Raw genomic sequence first — 23696 nt, 5'->3', positions numbered from 1 at the left:
CTCTCTTGTACGCCGTACACCAATGGAATTCGACTACACTACACAAAAGAACGCACTTAGCGTATGACTTTTGTGCAACATGATGGCTTTCAAAAGTCCCAAACAGGGCACTTCAATTGTTGTTGTTCTGTTTATCAACTCGTTTTTCAATAGTTTTTGTAGCAAATACGATAGAACATGCAACTTTCATTTAAAATTAAATGTTTTATTGTCACATACACTATATGCAGTGAAATGCTTACAGTTAGCCATAGTAGTACAGCGCCCCTGGAGCAAATTAGGGTTTAGTACCTTGCTCAAGGGCACACATCGACAGGTTTTTCACCATGTGTATTCGAACCAACAACCTTATTGGCGCAACGCTCTAACAGCTAAAATACCTGCCGACCTACCCAATTAGTTGGAACCTTTTTGTTTTTATGCAAACATCTTCTTGGAAGTTGAGCTGTAATCACAACATGATCATGATGCAGCGTATGGCTTTGTGCTATTCATTCATAAAACCTCAAAGTCTTGAGCAAGGGCACATCAACATATTTTTCAGTCATGTTGGCTTAAGTATTCAAACCAATTACTTTTCGGTTACTGGGCCAGTGCGCTAACCGATAGGCTACCTACCACCCTACCCAATTAGTTTAGTTTCATGTAAATTTCAGCATGATCATGATGCAGCTCATGGCTTTGTGCTATTCATTCATAAAACCTCTGAAAGTCTTGAACTAAGACCTCAATCAATCACGTTTTCATCTCTAAGCCCACAGTAACTGAATGCATATCTATTCCTCAACATGCTGCTGAAGCACCATTATTCTGCCCCATCAAGCATTGTATCCAGTAGTTGGTAGAAAGTATGGACTGTCCCACAGCATTTCTTCTCTCCCCCGGGCTGTTCGGGAGGACGACCGGTTCCTTCAGAGCGTTTAACCCGACACAAAATGGTATTAAAGAGGCGGCCGGGCATACAGCCAGGGGAGGGCCAGCTAGGGGCCACTCAATCTCCACGGAAACTGCAAGCTGCTTGACATGCCGCAGAATAACATTATTCAACGTTGACGCATTGTATGACGAGTGGAAACATCCCAGACATGTTCTGCATTGAGGGATGTGGTTCATATACTGGAGCCCCTGCTTACTGCTGCACTCCATCTGTCCTCATTCTCTCTCCTGTTTCTATAGACACTTCCTGTCTCACTGAGGTACTGCTGTGGAGCTGATGGAGCTAAGCGACAAGGCCTCTAACTGTTAATTCAGTAGTGCTGTCACCTGGACCTGAGGGGCAGATTTAAACTACAATGTTCACTAGATTTCTCTAAAGCACCGGGAGGCAAATGTTCTGTAGGATCCCATCTATATTTTCTGTTGAATATAGAAAAAACAGATGCAGCCAAAAGGTTCAGGAACACCTGGCTACAAAATGAAATCCTGCCCTCCTTGGCAGTCGAGGTTGAATCATGTTGGATGAAAAGTTAGAACTTAGAACCCCTCTGAGACCGGTCCACAGGAAAGACAGGCTTGAAGTGTGTACTGATCTACAAGCTCTAGAATAGTTATGGAATAGTTCAAGGGTATTATATCTGTGACATATCAAGTCTCACCAGATATCAACTGGGCTCTTAAAATCAGAAACAGTAAGGGGGATCCATCATATGACAACACCATCAAATGTGCAGATTCAACTATTAAGAATATTATGATCTGCCTGCCTATTAATCTGCCTATAATGCCCACCTATTCATGAGCCAATGACACCTGGCCACCACCCTCCCTTCTGCTCTCCCATCTGTCATTTCATTAACTAGAGGCATAACATTTCATCAAGCAAGGTATCATTTCACTGACATTTGTGTGGTTCCAATAACTATTTTAATTTCATCCTTCCAAGCCATTTGCTTGTTCAGCCACCTGGCTCATGTATACACTGGAGTGGCCTTTCATTGGAAAGATTTTCCTCCATGATCCTAGCTGTGCCAACATTCATGATATACTACAGTCTCTCATGCAATACTGCTTTGATAGTAGTAAATGTCAGATACTACTACAGTTCATATTGTGGTCAATGGGGTTTAACTCCACATGACATTTGTTGAAGCAGATGTGACTATTTGTTTCCATTTGATTAAAATTCTCTTTGTAGTGGACTTATTTGACACTACTGCTTTACTCAGTTGTATCCTTTCAGATTAGTGGGCATAAAGGAAAGGTGACGAGGAAAGGAAGCTATTCACATTGGTCCGCCCTCCATGGTGACGGTGTCCTCAAGCTCAGAACCATAAAGCATGGTGTCATGAGTGACAGGCAGCTTGCATCTCGCGTTGCCAGGGGAGAGAGAGATGGATCAGTCAGCTCCACCCCTCCTCCTGATGGATGGCTCATTGGCCTTCTCACAGATGAATCAGCTGTGGAAACACTAAAAACCTAAGTGCCTTATGGCATTCTGGCCCCTGCTCTGCCGTCAGCTGCCTTATTACTACCATTCAGACTTCATTTGCATAAAACAAACAAATGCCATTACTACTTATTGGTGTGTCCTTTAATTGAAGGCCTGTGTAGTGTAAACACACCCAAGTTGATCATAAATTAGATGTCTGTCTGCTACTAGCAGCCAAAACAGTCAAGTACGCTGGTCAATAAATGCAGATTGTTTTAGTGCCATTCACACCTGTCACTACATAAATTGGTGTGCATGCACACTTCCATTCTTTAGAAACATGAAACCAGGGTAGTTTCATCACTTTAATCATGAGTTGAATTATTTATATCAACAAACAAAAGTCTCTCCCAGTCCATTCCTCTCTGCCCCCCCCCCCCTCCCGCATCCACTTCAAAACCGTTCCGTTCCCACCAGTGATGTGGTATGACCCTTGTGCAGGGCCATAAAGATCAGGATCACAACAAATTAAAACCAACTCGTGCCAGGAAAATAAAACAGTTAGCTCTTCATTTTAGGAAAACATAAGATTTAAAAAAAAATGTATCCATGCTCTCCCAACTCACACTTTCGTAAGATTTGTCAGTTCGTTCACTCATGTAATCACAGACAGAAGTAACAGGTTAAACCCATTACACAAAACACTTGTGGGACACGGGAGAAGGGACACATCACACCACCCTCCCCACTCATCCAAACCCACCCAGATACAGCAATATCACCAATAACCCTACATAGGATCAGCCATTTATACTGTTGGGACATCAGCTAGACTACCATAGACGGAGAGTCATGTGAGAATCCCTTCACATCAAAGAAAAAAAATGTAGTTCCACCTACTGGCTAGGATGTGTACTTGCAAATACAGGACCTTTATTGGAAAACACTCCCAAGGTTGGATCAAAGTACAGTATCTTGGAAGTTGGATTATTTTGCATGACACGGGGCATTGATGACTTCTTACAAAATAAACCCTTCAGCCGACAACAAACCCCCCCCCCCCCCAGAGAAACAAAATAAAAACAAAAATACAATAAATAAAGTGATCATAATATTTATGTGGGAAAGGCAACGAGAGAAATGGAGGGAGAGAGAATAAAAACGAGAGAAACATTTTGTTCTGTTTTTTCCCCCCGAGCCAGGGACTGAAATTAACTTGTATTTACAGACAGACTGAGGAGGAGCCTGGTCGCTGCTACACCAGCTCCCCTCTGCTAGAGAAAATAAAATGGAATTACAACAATAAAATAACAAAAAAAACAAAATAAAAAAAAGGTACTTGATATTTACAGTGAGAGAAAGAGAGGGAAGGAGAGAGTGGGAGAGGCAGAGGAAGGAGGAGAGGAACAGAAGGCTCCAGAAGTGGTTGGGGCATTTACATTTTTTGGGTGCAGGTATTTTAGATCAAACCATCGTTGTGCAGTGATGAGAGAGAACAGGTGTGGTTGCTCTAACGCATGGTGAACATGCAAGTCTGTGTTGGTGGGCCAGATGAAAACAAGGTTTTATTGATGATAAATCACTGTGATGCTGTTAGAATCTAGACTTACAAAAACAAGAGTGCTAGAGTGGGTTGATTTGGAGATGGAAGATGGCCAGGGAAAGTCAAACACAAAAAAACTCATTCACACACACAAGCACTTACACTTAAGACCTCCCCTAAATGCAGTGTAATTGTGCATCTAGACTGAATTGAGGAAAAATGAGAGAAAGGGAGGAGTGAAAGTGCCAAGTACTTTCAAAGCTGATGTGACAGAGCTTTGGTTCAAGTACGGCTATATGGCCATTGGTGTACAGGTGTGACTGGAGGAGCCCTACCCCTCCCTATACACAGGTTGCATATCTCCACTGCACAAGAGGTGCAGCGGGCCCCTACGGTTCCGCTCTACTCCCCTTTAGAGATGTGCAAAGCTTACTTCTCACCTACACATGTCTCCAGCTAAACTGACTGGGACAAGAGCTTATAGAAACTGAATATGTACATTCCATTCTTTTAAAAAAGGTCCCTCTTATTCAAATAAAAGACATTAAGACTTTCACCTCAATGTTTCTTCTCAGAAACAGTTTAATAAAACATCTTGCGGTTCCCGCCTTTGGATTTTTGAATCACCTGTGTGATAAAAGCTTCTAAAAATCACCTCATCCAATTTAAAATGCCAGTTCAATTTGCTGCTGTTTGGTATCCAATTTAATAAAACAAAATAACACAGTTCAATTTTCAGAACTAATTAACACTTTGGACTTGGTTTGGGAGTAATGTCTTGGTAGATGAACACCTACATTCCCCAGAGTTTTCCCATTGGCTGCAGGGACTGTTCTGTCCACGTGACCGTCTGGTTTTTAACCTCTAGAACGGAAGATTGTCCTAAACTGTCTGAACTGAAACAGGCCTCAGTTTCGACGCATCCCATTCACTGGCATACATCACTAAAACAAAATGCAATTTCAAATAAATAAAACAGTTTTTTATAAAGGGATAAAATTTGATTAGCAGAGATTATAATACAGAAAAGCTTTCGTCAGATTCACCCATCTTCTACAACCCAACAGTCACTGGACTACTGCCACCAACAGATATTTCTTTACACCTATAATGGGAATATTCAAGGGATAATAGATGATTTAAGTATTTTTGTTTGTATGTGTGCGTGTATAGTTGTTTTTTGAAGTTTGAAGCCAAAAGGGGGTGGAAGAGTAGGAAGAGAGGGATGGGGTTGAGAGGAAAAGGGGAAAGACGGGGTGAATGGGGGACGGGTTCAGGTGCTGTTGATGGATCCAGGTACTGAGCTGGGCTGGGCGGTACTGTCCGACACACTGCCATCTGGTGGAGAGAGAGACAGGACATCAGATACACACCACACTAAACACTTCAGTTCACCATCAGGTCAATGCTTTTAATGTTGGGTTTAACATCCAAACACAGCAATATTCATTTAAAAAGGGTGTTAAATGTTGATTTGAAACTATATCCCCTATCCTAGTCTTGTAAATATGTATACATCTAATAAGCATGTATTGAACATGTAATAAGCATGTGTCGGGTAGGCTGTGCTATACATACCGTGTGAGGCAGGTGATGTCTGTGCGCGAGCGTGAGGAGGAATGAGTGTGGAGTTCAACTCGGGCTGGATAGACAGCTCTAAGAGGGAGAGAGAGAGAGAGAGAGAGAGAGAGAGAGAGAGAGAGAGATGAGGTTCATACTACACACACAGGACACTCAACATACACGCTTCAGACTTACTCTGGAAAACTGAGGGGATTGCGGCAAAAGGGAAGAGGGCATGGCTACTCACTGAGGGAGGGCCAAACAGAGGAGGGCACGGCTACTGACCGAGGGAGGGCCAAACAGAGGGGGGAGGGGTGTGGACTCACCGACGGGGCTGAAGTTGAAGAGGAGGGGCAGTTCTCGTCCGCTGGGCAGATGGGCAGTGGGCTGGCGCAGCTCTTCGAAGAAGGCGTGGGCGCAGGCCTCCAGGGGGGACAGCCTGGTCACAGGGGTGTACTCTAACAGACGGGAACACAGGGAGATGGCCTCCGGGGGGGTACGTGGCTTAAACACCTGACGGAGGGGGGAAAAAGGGCATCTTGTTTGACTCATTTAGGCTGTCGTATCTGTTCCATTTCAAAATGTTCTCTCTCTGATATGGATCCCAATGGAAGACAATGGTGTTAAAACTATTTAAATAGAACTCAGGGCAGAAAGTACCTTTGTCCAGGGGTGTGCTTTGATCTGGGGGAATTTGAACTCTGTGTAGTTGGGGTTCATCTCTCGGATCTGCTCTCTCGTTGGAGTCCCCAAAACCTGGAAGAGTGAAAGATGCATGAAGTTCCTCCAAGAATGAGCACTCCTGCCGCCAACATAGACCTACGCTCCTGCCGCCGCTGCCAACATAGACCTACGCTCCTGCCGCCGCTGCCAACATAGACCTACGCTCCTGCCGCCAACATAGACCTACGCTCCTGCCGCCGCCGCCAACATAGACCTACGCTCCTGCCGCCGCCGCCAACATAGACCTACGCTCCTGCCGCCGCCGCCAACATAGACCTACGCTCCTGCCGCCGCCGCCAACATAGACCTACGCTCCTGCCGCCGCCGCCAACATAGACCTACGCTCCTGCCGCCGCCGCCAACATAGACCTACGCTCCTGCCGCCTCCGCCAACATAGACCTACAGTTGAAGTCGGAAGTTTACATACACTTAGGTTGGAGTCATTAAAACTCGTTTTTCAACCACTCCACAAGTTTCTTGTTAACAAACTATAGTTTTGGCAAGTCTGTTAGGACATCTACTTTGTGCATGACACAACTTTTCCATCAATTGTTCACAGATCATTTCACTGTATCACAATTCCAGTGGGTCAGAAGTTGATATACACTAAGTTGACTGCCTTTAAACAGCTTGGGAAATTACAGAAAATGCTGTCATGGCTTTAGAAGCTTCTGATAGGCTAATTTACATAATTTGAGTCAATTGGAGGTGCACCTGTGGATGTATTTCAAGGCCTACCTTCAAACTCAGTGCCTCTTTGCTTGATATCATGGGAAAATCAAAAGAAATCAGCCAAGATCTCAGGAAAAAAATTATAGACCTCCACAAGTCTGTTTCATCTTTGGGAGTAATTTCCAAGCGCCTGAAGGTACCACGTTCATCTGTACAAACAATAGTACTCAAGTATAAACACCATGGGACCACACAGCCGTTATACCGCTCAAGAATGTGTCGGGTAGTTCTGTCTCCTAGAGATGAACGTACTTTAGTGCGAAAAGTGCAAATCAATCCCAGAACAGCAGCAAAGGACCTTGTGAAGATGGAGGAAACGGGTACAAAAGTATCTATATCCACAGTAAAACGAGTCCTATATCGACATAACCTGAAAGGCTGCTCAGCAAGGAAGAAGCCACTGCTCCAAAACCGCCATAAAAAAGCCAGACTACGGTTTGCAACTGCACATGGGGACAAAGATCATACTTTTTGGAGAAATGTTCTCTGGTCTGATGAAACAAAAATAGAACTGTTTGGCTATAATGTCCATCGTTATGTTTGGAAAAAGGGGGAGGCTTGCAAGCCGAAGAACACCATCCCGACCGTGAAGCACGGGGGTGGCAGCATCATGTTGTGGGGGTGCTTTGCTGCAGGAGGGACTGGTGCACTTCACAAAATAGATGGCATCATGGAGAAAAATTATGTGGATATATTGAAGCAACATCTCAAGACATCAGTCAGGAAGTTAAAGCTTAGTCGCAAATGGGTCTTCCAAATGGACAATGAACCCAAGCATACTTCCAAAGTTGTGGCAAAATGGCTTAAGGGCAACAAAGTCAAGGTATTGGAGTGGCCATCACAAAGCCCTGACCTCAATCCCATAGAACATTTGTGGGCAGAACTGAAAAAGCGTGTGCGAGCAAGGAGGCCTACAAACCTGACTCAGTTACACCAGCTCTGTCAGGAAAAATGGGCCAAAATTCCCCCAACTTATTGTGGGAAGCTTGTGGAAGGCTACCTGAAATGTTTGACCCAAGTTAAACAATTTAAAGGCAATGCTACCAAATACTAATTGAGTGTATGTAAACTTCTGACCCACTGGGAATGTGATGAAAGAAATAAAAGCTGAAATAAATCATTCTCTCTACTATTATTCTGACATTTCACATTCTTAAAATAAAGCGGTGATCCTAACTGACCTAAGACAGGGAATCTTTATGAGGATTAAATGTCAGTAATTGTGAAAAACTGAGTTTAAATATATTTGGCTAAGGTAAACTTCCGACTTCAACTGTACACTCCTACCGCCTCCACCAACATAGACCTACACTCCCTCTTCTTTCCATCTCCCACCCCTACAGTTTGGTGTCCTCTCAGCTCCCCTCTTCTCTACCTTGATGATCTCTACCAGTTGGTCCACTCCGCTGTCCCCGGGGAAGATGGGCTGTCCCAGCAGCAGTTCGGCCAGCACGCAGCCCGCTGACCAGATGTCAATGTTGGACGTGTAGTCCGTGGCGCCAAAGATGAGCTCAGGGGCACGGTAGTACCGCGAGCAGATGTAGGACACGTTGGGCTCCCCGCGAACAAGCTGCTTAGCACTGGAGACAAGAGGGGGAGAGAGGTGGTCAGTCAGAGAAAAAGATAGACAGAGTAAGACAGAGATCGATTTAGACAGACTGAACATTAAGGCGGCATTTACACAGGCAGCCCAATACCGATTTCTTTTTTTTTTACCAATCAGATCAACGCTGAAAAATATCTCTAATAAACAATTAGTGGAAAAAAGATCAGAAGAATTGAGCTGTGTTTACACAGGCAGCCTAAGAAACACAGACACAGTCAGAGACATTCAGAGATGGCCAGAGGTGCTCACTGACAGACAGGCAGACTAACCTGCCGAAGTCACAGAGTTTGAGGATGGCCGTCTCGGGGTCCACCAGCAGGTTCTGGGGTTTGATGTCTCTGTGACACACGCCCTGGGAATGGATATAGGCCAGACTGCGGAACAGCTGGTACATGTACACCTGGAGGGAAAACACAGGACACATGATGTTAACACACACACACACACAGTTAGCAGCCAGTAACAGCAGCACTGATCATCATAATCCCCTCCATTACTACTACAGTCATGCCAAGTGTCCAGACAGCTACTGTTGGTCACCAACTTCACTGCACTCAGAACAGTCAAACATTCTGGATCTATGCAACTTACTCAAACACATTGCAACAACTTGTGGGTTCTCTGCTCTGGACTATGCCAGTAAAATGTTCCCATCGCAAAGCTTAGAGCTAGCATGGCAGAAGATGTGACTGTATGTGTGTAAGGGTTTCTGGCTGGCTGAGTGTGCGTGTGTTGGGGTCGCTTTATTGGGTTGTTAGCTGTGTTATTGGGCACACAGGGTGCAAGGGGTAGACAGACGGGTGTTGAGAGGGGGACGCGGTTGCCTGGCTGTGGCAGATTTAGAGGGAAACAAGAGCTTAATTGCACACCACAGAGAGAGCGGGGGGGGGGGGGTGCAGAGGAGTGAGAGATGGAGAAACCTTTTTATTTTTGTGTGCAATATTTACTGTTCAATTCTAATAGTTATTGATATTGTTGTGTCTTCTCACTTCTGTTTGCCAAAGCAAGTTAAATAAACAGTAATGTAAACATGTTTCCCATGCTAATAAAGCCCCTTTGAATTTAATTTGAGAGAAAGGGGCTGAAGAGTAGTGAGGGAAGGGAATAAGGAGAGAGGAAGGAAGGGAACAAGGAGAGAGGAAGGAAGGGAAGAGATGCAGATAGAGTAGGGAGGGATGAGAGGAGCACAGTGAGAGGTGGAGAGGAGAGTGTAGAGATGCTGAGTGAGGGCAGTGTCTGTGTATGATCAGTATGCATCTCCACACCACAGGAGAGAGCAGCAGGGTGGGCTGAGGCAAATGGGTCATGAGACACAGATAGTCCTCTCTGCTGCCACGGGGCATAGCACACACACACACAGAGAGCTAACAGACAACATAAGTGCCCTTTTAAACGGACAGGCAAGCTTACTGCAAACAGAGAAAGTTGGTTTCTCTTTCTCTAATTTTTCCAATTCTAAAACACTGAAGTAGGTATTGTCCCCAAAAAATATGATGCAGGAAAAGAAGAGAATGGAGGAGTTGAAAAGAGTGGTAACAGACAGAAAGACTACCGGAGGTCAGTGAAGAGTCAGAGCAGAGAGAAAATACAGTTGAAGTACGAAGTTTACATACACCTTAGCCAAATACATTTAAACTCAGTTTCACAACTCCTGACAATTAATCCTAGTAAAAATTCCCCGTCTTAGGTCAGTTAGGATCACCACTTTATTTTAATAATGTGAAATGTCAGAATAGTAGTAGAGAGAATTATTTATTTCAGCTTTTATTTCTTTCATCACATTCCCAATGGGTCAGAAGTTTACATACACTCCATTAGTATTTGGTAGCATTGCCTTTAAATTGTTTAACTTGGGTCAAACGTTTTGGGTAGCCTTCCACAAGCTTCCCACAATAAGTTGGGAGAATTTTGGCCCATTTCTCCTGACAGAGCTGGTGTAACTGAGTCAGGTTTGTAGGCCTCCTTGCTCGCACACACTTTTTCCGTTCTGCCCACAAATGTTCTATGGGATTGAGGTCAGGGCTTTGTGATGGCCACTCCAATAACTTGACTTTGTTCTTAAGCCATTTTGCCACAATCTTGGAAGTATGCTTGGGGTCATTGTCCATTTGGAAGACCCATTTGCGACCAAGCTTTAACTTCCTGACTGATGTCTTGAGATGTTTCTTCAATATATCCACATAATTTTCCATCCTCATGATGCCATCTATTTTGTGAAGTGCACCAGTCCCTCCTGCAGCAAAGCACCCCCACAACATGATGCTGCCACACCCGTGCTTCACAGTTGGGATGGTGTTCTTCAGCTTGCAAGCATCCACCTCTTTCCTTCAAACATAACGATGGTCATTATGGCCAAACAGTTCTAATTTTGTTTCATCAGACCAGAGGACATTTCTCCAAAAAGTACGGTCTTTGTCCCCATGTGCAGTTGCAAACCGTAGTCTGTCTTTTTTATGGCTGTTTTGGAGCAGTGGCTTCTTCCTTGCTGAGCGGCCTTTCAGGTTATGTCGATATAGGACTCGTTTTACTGTGGATATAGATACTTTTGTACCCGTTTCCTCCATCTTCACAAGGTCCTTTGCTGCTGTTCTGGGATTGATTTGCACTTTTCGCACCAAAGTACGTTCATCTCTAGGAGACAGAATGCGTCTTCTTCCTGAGCGGTATGACGGCTGTGTGGTCCCATGGTGTTTATACTTGCGTACTATTGTTTGTACAGATGAACGTGGTATCTTCAGGCGTTTGGAAATTGCTCCCAAGGATGAACCAGACTTGTGGAGGTCTACAATTTTTTTTCTGAGGTCTTGGCTGATTTCTTTTGATTTTCCCATGATGTCAAGCAAAGAGGCACTGGGTTTGAAGGTAGGCCTTGAAATACATCCACAGGTACACCTCCAATTGACTCAAATGATGTCAATTAGCCTATCAGAAGCTTCTAAAGCCATGGCATAATTTTCTGGAATTTTCCAAGCTGTTTAAAGGCACAGTTAACTTATTGTATGTAAACTTCTGACCCACTGGAATTGTGATACAGTGAATTATAAGTGAAATAATCTGTCTGTAAACAATTGTTGGAAAAATTACTTGTCATGCACAAAGTAGATGTCCTAACCGACTTGCCAAAACTATAGTTAACAAGAAATTTGTGGAGTGGTTGAAAATCGAGTTAATGACTCCAACCTAAGTGTATGTAAACTTCCGACTTCAACATCAATGCGTTTTCTTCTCATCAAATCCTTGGGGAAAGAGTCCTCTAGTCAAATACAGTACCATTTGGGGTACCCAGACTTTTACATCGTCATACAGTCCTCCTCTCATGACGGGATTTACAGTATTACCGGATTAGTACACAAAGGGGAGCCACAAAACGCAAAAAAAGCCTGTTGTGCGTCCATTACCAGAAGGCTAACAAAATTAGTACAAGTAATGGCAAATTTCCATGAAGGCTGCTAGCTAAATGTGCTATCAAGCACAAACGAAAATAAAGTATTTGCAAAGACAGGCAATCCAGCTCAAAGTTATACATACGTAGGAGCTACCGAATATAATTTGTGGTGAATTTGGACATTTACAAGCAAATGTGAACGAAATACATTGTACAAACAAAGTTGACATGTTTGTCTGAAGGAAGAACAGTACTGGCTCTGGAGCAGTATGTGAACACTGTGTCTGTGTGCAGTCGCTAGGGCAACGGGCCTGTCTTCTCTGCTCGGAGAAGATGATAGCAAGTTAAACTTGTGTCGCTTTAATGAAAAATTAAGAATTCTGCATTCAGGAAAAAAAGTTATATTTTGCTGCGTTTTGTAAACTCAGATCTAAAATAATTCTTTATGTAATTTCTGCTCGGCATCACAAATTTTGTGCTTCAGTTGCACTTGTCCACTGGGATGAGAATTCACTAAGGGCGTTCTATCAGCAGACAACGCTCTGATGTGTAGCTACTTTTCCTCAGTGTAACCAGCCTACTTCTCTCTGGTAAAACACAAGATTAACTTCAAGCAAAACATTAGGAAATGTAGCCAGCTACATTGTTTCTATGATAAACATTAGAAATATGATAGCCATGCATTTTTTTTGCAAAAAAATACCTTGCATTTTCATTGTAAGCTCATTTACAATGCTAGCCAAATAGCTTTGCACTTCTGTTGTCATCTGATGAAAATGAAGGACATTTCTGCTGAATGTGTTGAACCAATGTATTTTCTGGGAAGGAAAACTATAGTTGCATGTCCCTGATCACTCTATTGGAGGCCAAAAAATTAACACTTGACTATTAATATACAGCTGGACCCACTTGCTCCCGCTTTCTCCTGTTGTGCTATTTACAAACAAACACGGGACTGGCTTTCTGGGGAACTATGTTAAGCTTCATAACGTAAATAATGTGACAGGTGAAATGAAGAACGCAATCCGCTTCATCTCCTAATGTATTGCACAAGTTGACTGCAGGTATTTACTTAAAAAGTAGCTACAAATATGAAAATGTATACAAAACTTCAATTTCCAAATACCCCTGTATACCGCCCAAGCCTAGTACCATTTCATTTAAATAGAGAACTCTGCCTCTAGCAGCATGGAGCTTAAAGAGGAACGATGGAGGGGTGGATAGGGCAAGTGAGAGATGAGGAGAAGACGGACACAGACTAAGTGAGAAAGAGGGAGATGAATGAGAGAGCGGGAAAAAAAACAATGACAGAGAGAACGAGGATAAAAGGGAGGGAAAGTAAAAAGAGAGAAACAGGGGAAGAGAAGAAGTAGTGAGTGCATTACCTTGACGTATATAATGGGGATGGTGGTCTTGGCCTTGTTGAAGTGCCGGGCCACCCTATACACCGTCTCTGGGACAAAGTCCAGCACTAGGTTCAGATACACTTCGTCTTTCTGTAAGGGGAAAACAATAGGAGAGAAGAGCAATGTTGTTGAATCCATTTTGTAATGCAATTCATTTTTTCACAAGTCTGGATTTTTCCTTTTTGCTGCATAAACGTGAAAATGTCAAATGTTGTTCCCAATACCTGGTAGTCGGCCTTGTACATACCTTCTCCCCACTGGAGTAGAAAAAGTAACGTAGCCTGACAATGTTGCAGTGGTCCAATTTCCTCATGATCTGTAGTTCTCGGTTCTGGAGTAATTGAAATAGCAAGGGGGTGTAATTTAGGTCTCAAGATTTCATCAGTTGAGCAGTAGTAACATTGAGGTATGGGGAGAGAACATACAGAAATACACCTGATAGTGTGTGAGTGATGAGGGGCAATGGTGTGTTTCTGTAGACTGCCAGTGGAAGTGAGTTGCACTGTGTATGTGTGTGTGTGTGTGTGTGTGTGCGTGTAGACCAATGTTTCAGTTGAGTCACCAAACCGAGTCGTGTGCTTGAGTCCGAATCGAGTCACAAGTCTGAGGCTAAGTTGAGTCTGAGTCACCAATGGTGAAGTCCGTGCTCGAGTCCTGATCCAAGTGCTCAAGTCTGAGACACTGGGTTGGAGTTTAACCAAAAAAGAACACAATAATATCGGTTTATGTGCACATAATAAAAAATAAAAGTTTGAAAGCAAAGGAATGAGTCGGGGGTTCTTTAGACATATTTGGTATTTTGGTTACAAATGGTTTTTTGCTCGCTTGTATTGGCGGCTTGCTAGGTCGATGCTTGTATGTCGCGCCTCTTGATTTAGCTCGGATTTGGTAGACGAAATCTGCCCAGCAACAACTAGTGGCGGTCTGGTGGGAACATTTCCATGTGAGCATTGAAGTAACGCAAAGATTTTCCTCCAGTTGCAGAAAGGTCATAATTGCCTACAATATGCAGCCCACAAAACAAACAAGTCCTTCATACACAGGATCAAACATTTTATTTTAATAGAAGGTTCAATGATGTTTTGAAGGGATGAATTGTCTCTGGACGGAATTGGCTATTGCTCCTGTAAGATTATTATTTCCAATAATTGTAACAGGCTCTCGGCTTTTTGTAAATCGCCCACTGATATGTAGTTTTTTTTTCATTCCAGAGGAAGACTAGGTAAAATGGGAGGGTAGAGCGAGATGACAAATTCAAAGACAGCCTACTTTTTAATACTCAAGGGGAGAGAGAGACAATAGCTCGACTTGTTTTCCTTTTAAACTCAATACTATTGTTTTCAATTTCATAAGGCAGTTTGTGTTTCTTAACCAGGCAAAGCTAAATAGTAGGCTGGTGACTGGTGGTTACAGGGAAGTGAGTCGCTAACGCGATGTGCAGCCTACATACATACACCTTGATTTATTGTTGTGTTACAGCCTGAATTCAAAATGGATTAACAATTTTTTCCCCTCACCCATCTACACACAATACCCTATAATGACAAAATGAAAACAAGTATAAAAATATTTTGGCACATGTACTGACAATGAAATACAGAAATATCTAATTTACATAAGTAGTCACACCCCTGAGTCAATACTCTGTAGAAGCACCTTTGGCAGCGATTACAGCTGTGAGTCTTTTAAGTCACTAAGAGCTTTCCACACCTGGATTGTGCAACATTTGGCCCTTATTCTTAAAAAAAAAAAAAAAAAATCTTCCAAGCTCTGTCAAATTGGTTGTTGATTATTGCTAGACAGCAATTTAAGTCTTGCCATAGATTTTCAAGTAGATTTAAGTCAAAACGGTAACTTGGTCGCTCAGGAACATTCACTGTCTTCTTGGTACACAAACTCCAGTGTAGATTTGGCCTTGTGTTTTTGGTTACTGTCCTGCTAAAAGGTGAATTCATCTCCCAGTGTCTGGTGGAAAGCAGACTGAACCAAGTTTCTCTAGGATTTTTCCGGTGCTTAACTCCATTCAGTCTCTTTTTTTATCCTGAAAAACTCCCCCGGCCTTAACAATTGCAAGCATACACATAACATGATGCAGCCACCACTATGCTTGAAAATTTGGAGTGGTACTCAGTAATGTGTTGTAGTACTGCATTCAAGACAAAAAGCTAATTGCTTTATCACATTTTTTGCATTATTACTTTAGTGCCTTGTTGCAAACAGGATGCATGTTTTGTAATATTTTCATTCTGTACAGGCTTCCTTCTTTTCACTCTGTCAATTAGGTTAATATTGTGGATTAACTACAATGTTGTTGATCCATCCTCAGTTTTATCCTATCACAACCAACTCTGCAACTGTTTTAAAGTCACCATTGGCCTCATGGTGAAATCCCTGAGCGGTTTCCTTCCTCTACGGCAACGGAGTCAGGAAGGACGCCTGTATATTTGTAGTGACCAGGTTTTAGTATTAGTTTATTAATTCAACCATTAAAAAAAGCATACATAAAACAGTGTATTGATATACCATCTAAAGTGTAAGTAATAACTTTACAATGCTCAAAGGGATATTCAATGTCCACTTTATATATTTTTCTTTACCCATCTACCAATAGGTGCCCTTCTTTCCGAGGCATTGGAAAACCTCCCTGGTCTTTGTGGTTGAATCTGTGTTTGAAATTCACTGCTCGACTGAGGGACCTTAAAGATAATTGTAAGTGTGGGGTACAAAGACGAGGTAGTCATTCAAAAATCATGTTAAACACTTACTGCACACAGATTGAGTCCATGCAACTTGTGACTTGTTAAGCACATTTTTACTTCTGAACTTTAGGCTTGTCATTACAAAGGGGATGAATATTTATTGACTCAAGACATTTCAGCTTAACATTTAATTAATTTATAAAAATTGTGAAAAACATAATTCCACTTTGACATTACGGGGTATTGTGTGTAGGCTTGTGACAAAAACATCTCAATTTAATTTTCAATTCAGGCGGTAACAAAAAAAATTGGAAAAGGTCAAGGGGTGTGAATACGTTCTGAAGGCACTATGATCGGAGGCAGTACGTGATCGGAGCCTGCCTTCCTGTCTGCCCACACTCAGCGCTTGCTTTCACCGCAGCGCGTGTGCCAGTGTGGCACGTCCTTCCCACTGCTAGCTAGAGAACAGAAACCTCCGTTCTCTGCGCACCCAGTGCTGCTAATGTTCTGCTTATCATAATCGCCTATCCAGTCCAAGTGAAAATACACGGGAAGGTGAGTCCGAGTCACCAATGGTCGAGAAGGTGAGTCAAAGTCATTAATGGTCGAGTACTACAGCTCGAGTACTACAACACTAGCGTAGAATGCCAGTGGAAGTGGGTTGTGCTGTGTGTCTGTAGACTCTGTACCTTAAACCTCTTATCCTGCAGAACCTTCTTGATGGCAACCATCTCCTGGCTGTCAATGAGGCGGGCCTGGTACACCACGCCGAAGGAACCATTCCCGATCACCTTGATGTCTGTGTAGGACACCTCCTGTGGGCGGTCTGGACCCTGGCCTGGTGTGGCCACCACAGTCGTCACCTTGCCACTGTCTCCTTGGGGAGAGGTACAGAGGTCAAAACACATTATAGTACATGACCATTTGGGAAGGGGGCTAAAGGACCCCAAGTATTTTAGATGTTATCCAGATGCAGGGACACACACACCAAACACACAGAGGACCATGACTCTGGTGTAGAGGCAGGAAACGTAGTGACGGTCACCTCATCCTTTCTCCAATCCCCTGAGGGGAAACACTAAACAAATGTTCATCACTCCCCCTCTCTCTCTAAATGTCCGTAACCTCGGAAGCCTCTCCCCACAGACACATAATACTAGCTGGTAATGAGCTGTAGTAGCTACAGTGAACCACCTCCACCCTGCCTCACCTTCCCTGGCTCCCCAGGGGGAGGCTGCACGCCTGGCTGTCACAGCTCTGAACCCTTTCACCCCCTCACTACACTGGACAGTACGGTTTAAATACGAGGAACCTGACAATACTGAGACATGCATTCTTGCTTTCCTCTGTTTCTTGAGGTAATGGGCGATTTAACACAGTGGATTGGGTGAAAGTGAGCGCTCTCCAACATAGCTTTGACAGAAAGTCATAATGCCAGATCTATAATTACTGTCTTCAAGGAAGGGAGGGTGCGTTTTTTAAGTGTTTGAACGGGGCCGGGACGATACCAGTATTGCGATACTCAAAGTATCCCAGCCCTACTGTCTGTCTGATGTGCGACCTTGTGGAAAGGAAGATTCTCTGAGCTCATACATTGAGTGACTTCGGGTCAGACGTGCAGCTCAGCTTGTTGGCTGTGTCTGAACGGTTGAGGGTGATCTGACTGACACAGCAGCACCAGAGAAGCACAGATTGTGAAGGGAGGAGGAACACTACAGTAGAGGTAGGGCCTGGAGCCAACTAGCTTGTCAGAGCCTGTGATAACATTGAATGGACAGTACAGTAGCACGCCCAGTGAGTGTGTGCACCGGTTCCTCCATTCACCCTCCATTCGCCTGCCTCAACATGACCTTGCTTTCTCTAATAACTCTGTATCTCTCAGTTCTACTCTAAAGTCTGACAAGGCCTCTAGAACAAAGCTGTGTAAGTGGTTGACTAGCTTAAGATTTTGTTGAGAAGACAAATTTGGATCTTCCTCTGAAGATAAAAATGTATTTAATTTAGATCTTCCTCTGCTGAAGATATGAAATACATTTCTTTGGATCCTCTAATTGTAAAGCCGGACTATGTCAGTCTCAGGAATCAGACTGGAAGGGAGGGTGAATGGCGGGAGGTTTTGTTCAGCACTGCTAAAAGCATTAGGTGGGCGCAGTTGATTGATGGATTTAAAGTCCTATGATGTAGACTAGACACCTCTGGATGCCTCTGGACGGCATGTTTTAATAAACACACTGGAGACGCCACACATAGCTAGAGGTAGATTTCACACTGGGTAGGCATTAGATTCATTGATTAATCCAAACCAGATCCTTGCATGACTCACTAAACTATTCTTCCTTCTGACGTCTCATACGACCAGAGAACGTCATCTGATCTGTAATCATGTGGCTCACAGCGTTTGCGTCTGTGTAGTCCTCATCTTCAGAAGTAGAGTCAGAGGGGAGAGTTTTAATATGAAACAGCAGTGGCATGATAGTCACTAATGATGAATGCAAAGATGAGCAGTCAGACAGATCAGCTGTCAGGGAAGTGCTTCGGTTCCTAAAGAGGAAGTTAACACACAGGTCTGATGAGTAGGATTGAATGAAAGAGCAAGAGAAGTGATTTCCAGAACACTCAGACTTTAGTCTCAAGTAACTCATCACTTATTTCTAAATATAAAGCGAGTGAACACATTACTCACTAAAAGGATTAGCGATTACACAGCCATGCATTACAAGCGAACATTTATTTATGCCAGAGCTGCAGTATCCTTTTGAGAGAGAGGTAGCTAGTTGGCTAGTATTGCTATGCAGTGGCACTGCCACTTACTCTCTAAAACAGTGTTCCTCAACTCCAGCCCTGGTGGCCCACAACTGCAGTTTTGTTCCAGACCTGGGCCAGTTTCCCCAAAAGCATTTTAAGGCTAAATTAATCTTAGAAGCATAGGATCCTATGGTTCTAACAATGAACTTAGCCTTAACCTCTCTGGGATATTCGAGACGGTAGCGTCCCACCTCGCCAACAGCCAGTGAAATTGCAGGGCGCCAAATTCAAAACAGAAATCCCATAATTAAAATTCCTCAAACATACAAGTATTTTACACCATTTTAAAGATACACTTGTTGTAAATCCAGCCACAGTGTCAGATTTCAAAAAGGCTTTACGACGAAAGCACACCAAACGATTATGTTAGGTCAGCACCTAGTCACAGAAAAATACAGACATTTTTCCAGCCAAAGAGAGGAGTCACAAAAAGCACAAATAGAGATAAAATTAATCACTAACCTTTGATGATCTTCATCAGATGACACTCATAGGACTTCATATTACACAATACATGTATGTTTTGTTCGGTAAAGTTCATATTTATATCCAGAAATCTCAGTTTACATTGGCGCGTTATGTTCAGTAATGTTTTGCCTCCAAAACATTTGGTGATTTTGCAGAGAGCCACATCAATTTACAGAAATACTCATAATAAACATTGATAAAAGATACAAGTGTTATGCATGGAATTTTAGATCCACTTCTCCTTAATGCAACCGCTGTGTCAGATTTCAAAAAAACTTTACGGAAAAAGCACACCATGCAATAATCTGAGTACGGCACTCATACACAAAAACAAGCCATACAGATAGATACCCGCCATGTTGTGGAGTCAACAGAAGTCAGAAATAGCATTATAAATATTCACTTACCTTTGATGATCTTCATAAGAATGCACTCCCAGGAATCCTAGTTCCACAATAAATGTTTGTTTTGTTCGATAAAGTCCATAATTTATGTCCAAATATCTCCTTTTTGTTTGCGCGTTTAGTACACAAATCCAAACTCAGGAAGCGCGGGCAAGTCCAGGCGAAAGTTCAGACGAAAAGTCATATTACAGTTCGTAGAAACATGTCAAACGAAGTATAGAATCAATCTTTAGGATGTTTTTATCATAAATCTTCGATAATGTTTCAACCGGAGAATTCCTTTGTCTGTAGAAATGCAATGGAACGCAGCTAACTCTCACGGGAGTGCGCAAGACTGAGCTCATGGCACTCTGCCAGACCCCTGACTCAATCAGCTCTCATTCCCCCCTCCTTCACAATAGAAGCATCAAACAAGGTTCTAAAGACTGTTGACATCTAGTGGAAGCCTTAGGAAGTGCAATATGACCCCATAGACACTGGATATTCGATAGGCAATGACTTGAAAAACTACAAACCTCAGATTTCCCACTTCCTGGTTGGATATTTTCTCAGGTTTTTGCCTGCCATATGAGTTCTGTTATATTCACAAACATCATTCAAGCAGTTTTAGGAACTTCAGAGTGTTTTCTATCCAAATCTACTAATTATATGCATATTCTAGCTTTTAGGCCTGAGTAGCAGGCAGTTTACTCTGGGCACCTTTTTATCCAAGCTACTCAATACTGCCCCCCAGTCCCAAAGAAGTTAAGATGCTTTTGGGAAACCAGGCCCAGTACTAATATAGACACACCTGATGCAACTAATTCACTGACCATCAAGCCCTTTATTAGTTGAATTAGGTGTAGGTGTGTTAGTGCTGAAACAAATATGTGCAGTCATGTGGGTCCCCAGGATAGGAGCTGAGAACAATAGAGCAGTAGAAAGTTGAGAAACGTCAGTAACGCTAAGTGCAGCCCCAGGATACTACGATAATCCTGCTGGCAATTATTGCCTATGACTTGTTTTGTCTGACACCTTTTTGTCAGACATTTACAACCCTTGATCTTGGCTTTGCACTTCACTTAGACAAGTCAGTGTTACTTCCAGAAACCTAAAAGTAGTGCAGCACCTTTGTTGGGGTTTCTGGTAGGTCCAGACACCTCCAGACCAGGAACAATGCTTATCAGTGGGCACACCCTTTTAGGAATGCAGTACTGTGGTCAGGAGAGACCAAATCAGACCCCATTCAAAACCGAGGATTACTGTTAGAACGCCTGAACAGAGACACTGAAGAAGTGCTGATTAGGTTAGGTGTTCATGTATACCCTGCTGGACTGAGAAGACATTTGACCAGCACCGTCATTTATCTGTCGCTCACCTGTTTCCAGTCTCCATCTCCCACCTCTAGCTTATCTTTCCAATGATTCACTCACCCTCCCTGCCTTCTTTCCCTGCCTCCCTCAATCTCTCCAGTCAAATCCCTTCACACTGAAGCTTCAACATTTTCCCATAGGGTTCCATTGGAGAGCTGAGGCCATTCACAGTGCAGTCTGAAGTGCCATGGTTGACCCAGGCCGGGTCTTCAACATGGCAGGGCTATCAGAATAGCAGTCAGTGATCAGAATGGAAATTGGTATGCAACGTTTCTGGTTTTCAACTGAAGAAATGTCAACGGCAAATACATCTGAATCGATAAAAGTGTTAGGTTTAATAAGGACCCACTAAAGTCTTACCAAAATATGGGTACACTTTCAACCACCTCCTGACACATGGCAGAGTAGACTAGCTACTGTCTGTTTGACATGGACATTGTGGTGCAATGTTCCATATTTGGTTTTCCCTAAGTCTGACCGTGTCAACACCTCCCTGTAGGTATTCTGCCAACACCGCCTATCCTAACTACCATTGGGCATACAGTCAATTCCTGTCATTGAACTGGCTGTAAAAATGGGTGAGAATGAGACCCGTTGGAATAATCCTCAATGTGCGGAAATCTCAATGGAAAGCAATAGGACTAGCCTAATTATGAAGATTATTTGATCTATCAATATATGGACACGTGTCAAATTATGCAAATATGAGGAAAATCAATCATAGATCTTGAACAATAACGAGATGAGACCAACACATATTGTATTTGGAAATACGTGGTTATGATAGTATTATTCCAATAACAAGATAGATACGTAACGGTTCCTTACCACTCACATTATTGCTCAATCTAAAACGGTTGACCAAAGAACTGCAAAACAAAACTGGACTTTTAACGTTATAAAAATGACATTGACAGACCTTTGACACAGCGCACTCCAGCAATCTGGCTGGCTAATTCTATTCCTGCCTTGGACAAGCTAACCAAACTGGCAAACTAGCACGTAAATTGTTCTTGAACAAGTTAGCTAGATTTAAAGCTAATTGTTCAGGGTCACATTAAGCCATGTTGTACAAGTACCCTATATATTACGTTATGTGAACTAAATTAACCGTAACCTCGCCTCCTCTAAATAGCATATATAGCTGTTAGCTAGCTAACGTTAGACATGTAACCTAGCTAACTAAGCAACCAGCTACATAACTTCCAATGCTAATAGCTAAGATTACAGGCTAACTAGCTAAATGAGGACGACGGTCAACCTCGTTTGATTTCACCTAGGTAGGTAACGTTACCGCTGATGCCTGTTTTTTCCAATCTGGCTTCCAACGACAAATATCACCGACATCTGGTTCCATTCTATTTTCATCAATTTCTCCCCAGTTTCTAACATCGTATAGACGTTTCGCATCAAATGCTATGCTAGTTAACGTTAGCCAGATCTGCCACAATCAAAGCCCGGCTTGATCCCACTGTCCTTTTTACAAAAACATACATAGCCTAGCCAGCTAGTTAGCTAGCTAGGTTAGCTTTGCGAAATGATAACATCGACAGTTTAATCAATTTGTTTGTTAGATACTTGCTTTAAATTATCAGTACACACATATATATCCCGATCTCTTCGTTTTGTGTTCAATTAGCTATACTCACGGGCTAGTTTCAAATTTCCGAAGCCAGTCGAGCTGCTCCCTGTGGCCTGTGAAGCCCCAGATTTTCCTGCAGAACTCCCTCCGGTAACAGACGATCCGGCGGCGGCTGAAGCGGCTCCGGGAGCCCCTGGAGGCTCAGCAAACGAGCTGGTCCTGGGCCGCCCGCTGCCGCTCATATCTATGTGCGCTATAGCCGGGGCAGGGGGAAAGGTTGTTACGATTTAGAGCCAAGCAGGCACAGAGTTGACCTATCTTTTCTAATGTAGTCGTCACAAATTTAACTGCATTGGTAGCATATCGTTTGAGCTAGCTTGTACGTCTCCACCTTTCTTCTTCGCTTGGCACAGTGGTTGGACTTGACGCACAGCAACGCACTGGCTGATAGCATTGCTTCATGGGTAACGAAGTTTTGAGGGTAGATCCAACTGGGGCGTATTCATTACGCCAATTCTGTTGCAAAACGTTTCTTTAACAGAAACAAACGGAACGACACGGGGCGGAGTGCACTTGCGGAACATAGTGGTTACAAACGGTTAAAGTAAACAAATTACGATCATATATTTCAACTTATAATAGAAAATGCACACCAAAGACAGCGATTCATATTGTTATTCTTGTGCTTGTCTTGACAATTGTAATGCTCCCCAATGAATGGCGAGTAAAGAAATTATGACTGGTCTAAAATGTAAATTGCATTTAAATATATATATATATATTTATTTAACCTTTATTTAACTAGGCATTAAGGAGTTGAAAATGTAGAGCAGTGCTTCCCAACATTTTTCGGTTACTGTACCATCAACTGAATAGTACCCCTGGTTGGGAACCACTGATGTAGAGATACCCAGGGGCTCAACAACAGCATAAATACATCTCAAGCAACATTTTGGAAAAGTCAACAATGCAGTTTGAAGATCTGACCCCTCAGACATACACACACAAAGGTAGAGAAAATAGCAGACCAAGTTGATCATCTTGGCATGAAAATATATT

The 23696-nt window shown here is 43.0% G+C and overlaps 1 protein-coding gene across 1 annotated transcript; it reads right to left on the bottom strand.

The window, feature by feature from the left end:
• Positions 1-3272: 3272 nt before the first annotated feature.
• On the bottom strand, positions 3273-23074 carry LOC120041392 (glycogen synthase kinase-3 beta-like). The gene is made up of 10 exons (XM_038986346.1): positions 22705-23074; positions 16716-16903; positions 13575-13658; positions 13307-13417; positions 8806-8936; positions 8306-8510; positions 6135-6230; positions 5801-5987; positions 5490-5567; positions 3273-5249 (listed from the first exon to the last, which is right to left on the bottom strand). The coding sequence occupies exons 1-10, from the start codon at positions 22877-22879 to the stop codon at positions 5185-5187; spliced, it is 1320 nt and encodes a 439-aa protein (XP_038842274.1). The 5' UTR covers positions 22880-23074; the 3' UTR covers positions 3273-5184.
• Positions 23075-23696: the final 622 nt, after the last annotated feature.

The sequence above is a fragment of the Salvelinus namaycush genome, unplaced genomic scaffold (assembly GCF_016432855.1).
Source record: "Salvelinus namaycush isolate Seneca unplaced genomic scaffold, SaNama_1.0 Scaffold457, whole genome shotgun sequence".
Lineage (NCBI taxonomy): Eukaryota > Metazoa > Chordata > Actinopteri > Salmoniformes > Salmonidae > Salvelinus > Salvelinus namaycush.
Note: the sequence above shows the minus strand (reverse complement) of the source record. Positions and strands in the feature narration are given on the sequence as shown.